A 10,681-nucleotide genomic window follows, 5' to 3' on the forward strand; every position below is an offset into this window, starting at 1 on the left:
TACAGACCAGGAACAGGGATGCTGCTGTACAAATGCAGATTCTGCAGGGTCTGGGCCCCTCGGTCTGCTCCCTGGCCCTGACTGGTCTGCTCTATGCCTCAAGTGCCAGGACCAAACAGAGGCATTCTGGCATGTTGTGTCTAAGTTCTAGAAGGTAAACGGGTATCAAGTATTTTTACAAGATAACCTCAGCTGGGACCAAGGGGAAACTTGGTTTGCAAAACACCCAAAATGGGTTGCCAAGATGGCTGCTGCTTCTGCCATAATCAGGAAGCTGCACAGCGAGGAATCACCCACCCCCGCAGCTTCCCACAACTGTCTCACACATACATCTCACACACTGCTTGGCCAGACCCATGGCCCTCCAACACCCAGCAGCAAGGGGACTTGGGAAGTGTCCATTTTTAGCTTTCCAGCCTCAGCTGTGAGGGACTGGAGTGGGGTTGAGGGTTCACCCACAATGTCTGCCATAGCACTCAGTACAGCTTGTAGAATTGAGCCAAATGAGATTCACTTTGGATATGCTGGATGGAGGTACCCGTGTGGTGTCAGCATGGGATGTTCAACAACTGGTGAGGACGGGGAACTGGACATGTAGGCTTTGGGGTCATCCCAGAAGGATGAGAGTCAGGATGCTCCAGGAAGGTAGGGGTGGGGAACAAGAGCAGGGGACCAGGGAATGACCCCTGAGGACTCCATGTGAGTAGGGAATCTACAAGGAGCCCTACTCCTGGTGGAGCAATGGTTAAATGCTCAGCTGCTAACCAAAAGGCTAGCGGTTGAACCTATCAGTGGTTCTGCAGAAGAAAAGACCTGGTGATCTGCTCCCGTAAAGATTACAGCCTAGGAAACCCTATGGAGCAGTTCTACTCTGTCATATAGGGTCGCTAAGAGTCGGAATCAACTGGACAGCACCCAAGAACAACAACAAGGTCATCTACAGGAATATTTAGCAATACAGCAAGGCCTTGCCTGAGGTCTTCTGAGACTGGGAAGGAAGAGAAACAAAGATACTAAAAAAGGACTCCAAAAGAATGTTTTAATGACATTGAAAAAGTATTCACAAAGTTCTAATACAGTGTAGAGAACTTTTATAAAACAGTATTGCAAAAGAAAGATGATTCGGATAGATAGATAGAAGAAAAATACACAGCAAGATGTTACTTCTGAGAGATGGGATTGGATTTAAGGGCTATTTTTCTTTTTATACTGATCTAAAATTGTCCTACAATGAATAGGTAACATTTTTAAATGGAAAAAATGAAATATTATTTTTTTAACACCCTAACAAAGTATGCCTCCATATAACATTTGTGTGAGAACTATGAGAATTTCATGAATTCCTAGGATCTGTCCAACCCATCACAAGGTATAGTAGGTACATGGTTGTGATTTGGTCTTTTGATCTCTGAGATCACAACAGCTCACCCACCATCTACACTGTAGCATCTTCTACACTAGTCTTAACAGAGGTAATTTCAAAACTAAATGTTATATGTAAATATGACCACCAGCCTTTATTCCCTTGATGCTGTGGGACCTTCATAGCATTGACTTCAACCCTCTCATCTTTAGAATGGCATGGAGACTCTGCTCAGTGGTAGGTGGGGGTTACTCAAAACTGGGCAAGCACACGAGAACCATCATGACATGCAATGCTGCTGCACCTCGGCCTGTGCAGGGCTGTTGATATTAAACAACTGCTAACATATGGGAGACTCAAGCCTTCGTACAATCTCCTCAGCCTTTCTAGGGCAGGGAGCTTGGGTCACCCTTTGGCAGGCGGTAAGCTGTTAAGAGTTGTTATAACATTCATGTGTTTACTCCTGGTGTTTCCTACTTCTCTCAGACCTATGTGGACCAGCAAAAGATCACAGTCTTAGACTTCTTCAAGAGCTTGAACCCTGCTGGAACGATGACGATGCCTGTGGGGGAGTTCCGGAAAGCAATGATACAGGTGTGTTGATCCCTGGTGCTGTGTGTGTGTGAGTGTGTGTGTGAGAGAGAGAGAAACAGCGCACTTCATCGGGCCTCCTGGGATCGGCTGTGAGCAGCTCACCTCATTTATTTAGGCCAAGAGGGAAACTCAGACCTCCTTCAACACCCCTGCTGAGAGTCATTCGCTAAGCTGGATGGCTTGATGCCACTGATGACCCAAGACACCACTTGAAGACACACATTCTTCATCTTGTAGTCTTTCCATTGTGTTTGGTTATTAGGCAGATAACAAAAGGAATGAGACTACATTCCAAACACCCAATATTTCCACCTTTGGCCCTATCGTTGTGCTGGAAATCCCACGTTCCTCACCCCATATGATGAGGTTCTGAAGGCTCCCTGAAATGCAGACTTAAAGAGGGCCCTCAGAGCAGCCCTAGGAGGGAGCTGGGCCCTGAGGGAATAGGACTCAGGAGGGGAAGGTCTGAATGGGTCCCAGACAAAGACAGATAGGCCATTCAGTGTTCAGGCCCATGGTCAAGAGGGCTGGCCAGAACTAGGGAACAGAAAGAAAGAATGAATTTCACCATGCTGCAAAGGACAGTTCCTGACCACCCCAGGGCCACCCACTTCACTGACCTCTGATATCCTTCACCCTTATTGCTCCTTAGAGAAGGGAGACCTTCAGGAGTCTGGGCAATGACTCATAGGTGGGGCTCCTTCCTGCCCCTCCATATCGTGGGTTCAGTCTCTTCTGAGCCCTCAGCTGTCATCCATGGTCCTAAGAGGAGTGAGGCATTGTGTGCATGTGTGCGTGTGTGTGTGTGTGAGAGAGAGAGAGAGAGATGGAGGCATGGTAAAGAACTGTTGAGCAAGAAGACTCCATTAACTTCATATGTTCCACCCCCCTCCTCAGCAAAGCAAGGTACCTGTGAACCGGTACCAAATCAGGGAACTGATAAAGAAGCTGGATGAGAAGAAGACAGGCATGGTGGACTTCAGGTCAGCCCAGGCCCATTGGCCACCCCCACGCAGCTCCCAGCTTACACAGGCCCTGTCTGTCTACAAGGGGCCCTGGCTGGGTTGGCCTCAGCTTCTTATTAGGGCCTCCCCAACCCTGCGGCAAGTGGCTGCCTTTCTCCTGGTTCCCAAGTCCAGCCCTACTGTTTACTCTCCTTATCTTCAATCCACACATTTAGCTTAGTGAGCCCCAACTGTGTGCTGGCTGCTGGGCTTGATGCTGGGGCCGTAGGGCAGAAACAGCCAGAGCCCATTGCTCACTGCTCAATAGGAGGTGAGACTAGGAAGCAGATTGTAGGCCGTGGGACTGGAGGGAACAGTAAGGGAGACTGCATACAATGGTAGCCCAAAGAGGAGCTACCGCTTGGGTGGGAGGAGGTGATGTTTCAGCTGAGTCTGGCAGGACAGACAGACATAAACAAGAGGCGTGACTGCCCAGGCAGAGGGCAGCTAGGACGCTGTAGTGAGAGTAGGCCAGCCAGCTTGGTGCCCTGGGGGAACCGCAGGCCATTCAGCTGGGCTGCAGTTTGGGGAGTGAGGCGGGTTATGAGTTACACTGAATTTCTTGATGAGATGGAAAAGGCCACAATAACAGCAATCACAACAACCAGCACCCACTGTGCCCTCACCACGTGCCAAGTATTCTGCTACTCACTCAACAGGCACTGGGACCTGATTCCCAGTGTCCAGTGATAGCACTGTGATCACCCCTACTTTGTAAATGATGACGCTGAGCTTTAGCATCTGCACCTCACATCTGGAAAAGGGCAGCACTGGCCTTTGACCCAAGTCTGAGTGGGCTCACACCCACTGTGCTAGACCTCCTCACCAACACCAGCTGCCTCCCACCCAAGCATGGTCTAGAGTTTGGGGCTCCCACTGGGTCCCTGTGGCTTAGGAACTCTACTAGAAGGAGGTCCCCGCAGCATCCCGCTCCACAACCCCTTCCCCAGGTACCTTTTTCCTTTGCCTCATTCAGTGCCTTCCATGTGGCTCAGGTGCAAACCCTGCTCTGCTACTAGCAGCGGTGTGGCTGTGGGTGGACCCTCAACCTCTGAGCCTTAATTCCCTGTCTTTAACATGGGGGAGATAACCATGGCACCCAAGTGGGTTACTGAAGGGTTATATGCAGAAATACATGTAAAGCGACTGGCATTTGGTGGGGTCACTCAGCGGTGACACTGCCATCCAGACAAGGAGGTGTCAGAGGAGGGCTCAGGCTTGCACCCCTCCAATGGTGCCTCCCACTCATGTGCTGCTCAGATGTCTCTGTCCTGTACCTCCTGGCTGCCCTCCCTAAAGTGCTGCCTCTTGACCCTTGGGGAGCTGGGGCAAAGCGCCCCAGGCAGAGGCCATGAGGCCAGGTTCCAAGTTCAGCTTCTGCTGGAGGTGCACCACCTCTCCAGGTTTGTAGGTGAGGCCATGTGGCCATCAAAGGCAGAACTGGGACCGGGGTCCCCGAGTCTCAGAGTTGGGCGGGAGGCTCTTGTGGACACTCAAATAGCCCCTCGGATCACACACTGCTGCTTTATTAGTTGTGATTGAAAAGCAGAGATATCATTTGTATTTTTGCATAAATCTTTTTGTTGTTGTTGCCGATAGTATCTACTCGTAAAAATTCTAAGCCCACAGAAGTATAGCAAGGAGAAGCTGAAGGTTCTCTTTATCTCCCCCTACAGTTCACGCTCCCTCCCCAAAGTGCTCACGTGAATAATTTCAGGTGTACATTTCCATACTTTTTCCCATGTACTTGCAATCAAATGTGTGTCTGTGTATGTGTGTGCTGGTGAAGGAGAGAGAGAGAAAAAATGATTAAAAACAGGAGGTCTCGGGCAGGCCATCTAAATTTCAATCCAGGCTCCACTACTGTAGAACCTTGGGCAAGTTACCCAATCTTTCAGTGCCTCAGTTTCCTCATCTGTATTATGGGGCTAATAACAGCATCCATGTCATAGGATTTTTTTTTTTTTGAGGATTAAATGAGTTAATGCCTATAAAGCATGTGGTAGGCTCACAACACACGTGTTTTTATTATGTATGATTATACACACACAAACACACACAGGTAGTTTTTTCTTTACCAGAAGTGAAATCATAATACCATGCTCCTCTGTAATTTGCTGTCCTTTAACAATATGTCTTGATGATCTTTCCACGCTGGAACACTCAGACCCATCTCAGTATTTTAAACTACTGCGTAGCATTCCGTAGTACAGCAGCCTCGTACTTTAATCTCATGTTATGGACATTTACGCTACTTCTATTTTTTTTTGCTTCTACAAATAATGCCATTGCAAACATCCTATAAGCATTTGCACACATGTGACTGTTTCTCTAAAATCGGCTCAGGGGAATAGACCCAGTGCAATTACGTTCTATAATTAAAAGTTAAATTTTAAATTTTAAAATTTTTTAATTTCAAAAATTTTGAAATTGTCTCAGTGAACAACTAGCTCCTTTGCCACGAAACCAAAAGAACTGGATAGTGCCTGGCTACCATTACTGAACATTTTGATCAAAGATTCTAGAGAAGAATCCTGATCAAAAGGGGAAAAATGCAGAACAATTTCAAATTCTCATGGACTCCAGACTTTCTGGAGCCATGGGGGCTGGATGAACCCCCGAAACTATTGCCCTGAGATAATCTCTAAAACTTAAGCCAAAAATATCCCCTGCAGTCTTCTTAAAACCAAACAATATAGGAAACTAATTTGCTGTGTAAACTTTCACCTAAAACACAATAAAATATTTACAAACAAAAACAAAAAACAAACAGTAGTTTAAACTAGGAAAAAAATGTCTGCCTTGAGCATTGCGCTCTTTTAAGAACTGCATGTATCCATATGGGATCAGAGTGACAACAGCAACTTGAAAGATTAGATAAGAACCTGAGGGGGCAGTGAGTTTATGTTAATGGAGGAGGAACAACTCAGAAAAGAATGGTTGCACAACTCAAAGAATGTAATCAATGTCACTGAATTGTACATGTAGAAACAGTTGAACTGGTGTATGTTTTACTGTGTATATTCTCAACAACAACCACAAAAAAAAAGATTTAAATATAAATAATAAAACTATAAAATTACTAGGAAAAAAAAATTTAATTGCCCTGCAAACAGGCCAACCAGTTTTCTTTCACTCTTGCCAACAATGTAAACCAGCGCTTTCCCCCAGCCCCACACCAACACTGAACCTGCCCCACGTTCCACTTGCTGCCAGGGTGATAGATGGGTTTACAAAAGGTCTCCTTTGAACTTGAACCTGCCTTAACGTTCTATCAAGCAATCTGGAGGCTGAACTGGTGTTCATAGCTATTCTCTTACCTTTCAAAACAGTTCCTTGAAAACACCATAGCAACTGGTCTGGTCTGGAAAGAAGTACCAGCGCAAGAGAAGTCCTGGCAAGTTGGATGGTAGCAAGGAAAAGGCCAAGAGACGGCTGAAACGTCGGTGAACATATGCCAAGGCCAGGGCTGTGAGCGAGCAAATAAAGTGTGGCTTGGTTCTCGGCTCTCCGGGCCGCTGCTGCTGTGCCCTTCGCCGGGTGGGCGCACTCGGATGTTAGTGACCGCCAGGGGGCGCACCCTCCCGGCCTTGCGGAGGCCTCACGGACAAATTGGAGATGTAGTGGGGTTGCTAGGCGGCAGGGCAAAAGCGGAGGGGAGAAGGTCAGCGCATAGCAGCAGTTGCCAGAGTGATTGTAAACTGGGTCAAGGGGCGCGATTTCGGAGGTGCAGAGAGCAGAGGGAGCGGATGCTGTGGAAACAACGACAGGAAATTTTATAGACAAATGCCGAGGGTCACAGGGAGAAAGTGTCTAGCCGGCCCCGGCACTAACTGACCACGTGCCCTTGGGACCTCACTGGTTTCACCTGAAAACCGGAAAAGCTAAAATAGATATTTCCCAGTCTATTCTAAGAGGCTGTCATTCTGAATTTCTTTTTTAAATCCCATGGGTAACTGAGGAGGCACAAAGAGCTTAGCAAAAGTAGAAAAGAAATAGCTAAGATCGGGTGGGTAGAAAGGTTACCTCATGGTTGCGTTTTTATTAAATCGCCAGCTGTCATCGTGGTAGCACAAGCACAGTGCCTGGCACAAGAAATACTTGTTGAATAAATGAATACATTCACCTGGCACATTTGTTTTGGCAAGTGGTGGAAAACTGGGAAAGTTTTGGGGAGAGGGGAAGGCCAGTATCCAAGACCAACTCTGAATCACAGTGGAGGCATCTAAAGCTCAAACCACCAGCCTGTGGGTTTCACTTTGCTTCACCAAAGGTAGGGTGGAGGTGAACGCTGAGGCCTCTCTGCACATGTGACAGAATAATTATTTGAAATAATTTATGTCTCTTGCTATATTTTCCCCTATCTCTTCTTATTCAAGATCTTAGCCTCGGTGGGGTTTAGGGTCAAGGTAGAAGTTTCCAACAAGAGTTGAGTCCCAGCATGGAGTAAATGGTTGACACACTCAGCTGCTAACTGAAAGACTGGAGTTTTGAGTCCACCCAGAGGTGCCTTGGAAGAAAAACCTGGTGATCTACTTCTGAAAAGTTAGCCATTGAAAACCCTACAGAGCACAGTTGTACTCTGATACATATGGGGTCGCCATGAGTCATAATCAACTCGATGGCAACTGGTTTAAGCTCACTGGGGAGAACAGAACTTGGTGGAGGGGAGAGAAAGGGAGAAGTCACAAGGCACTGAGAGACGCTCCCCACGCTGCGGGGAGGAGAAGGAGGCTTTGGGTCCTGCAGAAAGCAGGGCATCTGTATCAGGCTGCTCTCCCACAGGACCTCCAAGCAAACAACTGAATCTGGGGACTAAATTCTTGGCCTGGGCTCCCAGCCTCGTCACAACTCTCTTACCCCAAACATGGCATGAATGCAGCAGATCAGCAGCCCTGATGAAACCCTGTAGGTCAGACAGCAGTAATCAGCATGGACAGATAATCAGTGACCAGAGGGGATTCCCCAACACTGTAGCACAGCAGAAGGCTCAAATCATTGGCACAATCCTGGGCGTGTTCCTCAAGCTGAATGTCCCATCACCTGGGTGCAATGGTGGCTCAGAGTCAAAATTAGGCTGAGGAAGAAGAAAACAAAGAAATGCAATAAGGAGTTTGTGGGCTGAAACTCACAGCCCACACACAGCCATGCACATTAGGGGGCTCTGCAGATGTCCTGGCTTTATCTCCCCCAAGTAAATTGAAGCCCCTTGACGTCAGGGGTCATGTCTTTTAAGTCTGTCACAATCCATGCAATTCTCCATCAAGCATAACTGGGCATCAAATAATTGTTGGTGTCTGAGTGGAACCATGAGGATTATGTGTGGTCTGGAAGGAGAGGCCATGAAGTATAAAAAATTGTTATGGACTGTAGGTTGTGTATCAACAAAAACAGCAAAGTTTTCTCAAGATGCCTTTATTCATCTTTTGCATAAAATTAAAAAGGCATCAATTGTTCTTATCAAATGTTATTTTTGTTTAGGTGGCTTTGGGGCAATGATAGAAATTATGGAGAAGGTAAAATCTCTCCCCAACTCTCAACCCTCCAGGCCACCCCTTGACACTGCCACCCCTCAGTGAGCGAAGGAACCTCCAAGCCCAAAACTGGCTGCAACAGCCCTTCATAGAGGTTGAGTAATTCCCACCTGCGGCCGCTAGGTGTCAGGCCAGCTCCTAAAGTCCTACTGAGAGCTGTGCTTCCAGCTCTTAGAGACATTCCCTAGACTGCTGTGGAGTCTTTGCCAGGCACTTTCTCTGACCTCTCAACCTTCTCCCTCTAAGGAGCCTGGCATGAAATCTGAGCCCCAAAGGCAGTGCCCTGGGATCCAGGGTCCAGTAGCCATGCACCTGGGTAGACCTCTTCAAGGCTCAGTATCCTCATTGTGAATGCAGATTACTAGTGGCTACCTGGAAGAAAGGCCTGGCGATCTACTTCCAAAAAATCAGCCATTGAAAACCCTATGGAGCACAGTTCTACTCTGACACACATGGGGTCGCCATGAGTTGAGGTTGACCCAACGGCAACTGGTTTTTTATTTAGTGGCTATCTTGCACCCTTTTGTGAAGAAGTATCTGGCACTCAGGAAGGGCTGCATAAATGTTCAGTCCTCTTCCCCATCAACCCACCCTGGAGCCAGAGAAGGCCACGAACAGGAGACGTGCTCCATTAGGGTGAACTTGCACTTCACTGATTTGACAAGTCAGGAGACTCGTAGGCAGGAGGACAGCAGCAGGAGCTGCAGTGCTTCCACAGACCAAAGTGGAGGCAGAAGGACCTTGAAGGAGTAGGAGGGACAGTCAAGGTAAAGATGACCCAGAGGCCACGAGCCCAGCCTCTCAAGGGGTCAAGCTGCAGCCTGGGAAATTGGGAAATGGTACCCTGGCCTTAACCCTCCTCTCTGCCCAACTCAGTTTGGCTTCAGGCGCTAACTCAGCCTCCTCACAGTGATCGTGTGTGGTGAAGACTGTTAGCCACATTTTACAGCTGGGGCAGTGGAATCATGGTGAGGTTAAACAACTTGCCCAAGGCCCCACAGACGTTGTTGTTGTTGGGTGTCATCCAGTCGATTCCGACTCATAGAGACTGCACGTGACAGAGTAGAACAAGTAGGGTTTTCTTGGCTGTAATCTTTACAGAATCTCCCATGGAGCCACTGGGTGGGTCTGAACCGCCAACCTTTCAGTTAGCAGCCAAGTGCTTAACTATTGTGCCACCAGGGCTCCTTGGTCCCACAACTAGAAAGTGGAAATATGGTAATGCAGACCCTGGCAGTGTGGCTCTGGCACCCCAAGATCTTAACCACCATACTTTCCTGCCCCTTTGTGACTTCCAATGAGCTTTGTGCCAACAGGGGGAAGTTTAAAGGCATTTGCCTTGTTTACAACCTTTCAGCAGCCAAGTGAGGAATACTAAATGGATAAGCAAGCATGGGCTCCAGGCCAGACTCGACTGGCCAATGGGAGGGAGGCAAAGGCAGTGATGGTGATACTCTCTTGTGGCCAAGTTATCAAGGTCAGGTTGATGTGCTCTCCTCACCCCACCCCCTGCACCATTACACAGAAATTGCCCCAAGGAGATAGAAGAGAAGGAGTGTGGAATATCTTTGTGTGACAGAACCAGAAAGTGGTTCCAACCAGTTGTCATCAACCTGACTCACAGGGACTGCATGTGTGTCAGAGTAGAACTGTGCTCCAGAGGGTTTTCAATGGCTGATTTTCAGAAGTAGATCACCAGGCCTTTCTTCCAAGGTGCCTCTGGGTGGACTCAAACCTCTAGTCTTTGGGTTAGCAGTCGAGCATGTTAGCCATTTGCACCACCCAGGAACTAGAAAGTGGTTAATTAAGCCTATGAATTCTGACATTTGACAGACCTGGGTTTCAATTTTTCTGCCTTCACAATTACCAGCTCAGTGACCTTGAGCAAGTCACTCAACCTCTCTGAATTTGTTTCCTTATTTGTAAATGGGGATGGAACTAGTACCCTTTCCTCCATCTGGTTGTTGTCAGGATTGGATGAAACTGTGCGTGGGAAACACTGACCCTGAGGCCTGGTATTATGGATTGAGTTGTGTCCCCCCAAAATGTGTGTCAACTTGGCTAAGCCATGTTTCCCACTATTGTGTAATTGTCCACCATTTTGTCATCTGATGTGATTTTCCTATGTGTTGTAAATCCTGCCTCTATGATGTTAATGAGGCAGGATTAGAGGCAGTTATGTTAAT

At 47.6% G+C, this 10,681-nt stretch overlaps 1 protein-coding gene across 1 annotated transcript in view; it reads left to right on the top strand.

Moving 5' to 3' along the window:
• LRRC74A (leucine rich repeat containing 74A) overlaps positions 1-10,681 on the top strand; it is a 127,122-nt gene that overhangs the window by 33,976 nt on the left and 82,465 nt on the right. The window contains exons 12-13 of the mRNA XM_004371124.1: positions 1,850-1,957; positions 2,855-2,940. Of these exons, the coding sequence (XP_004371181.1) occupies positions 1,850-1,957; positions 2,855-2,940 (194 nt within the window). The remainder of the gene's footprint in view (positions 1-1,849; positions 1,958-2,854; positions 2,941-10,681) is intronic.

Source organism: Trichechus manatus, unplaced genomic scaffold (assembly GCF_000243295.1).
Source record: "Trichechus manatus latirostris isolate Lorelei unplaced genomic scaffold, TriManLat1.0 scaffold00010, whole genome shotgun sequence".
Classification (NCBI taxonomy): Eukaryota; Metazoa; Chordata; class Mammalia; order Sirenia; family Trichechidae; genus Trichechus; species Trichechus manatus.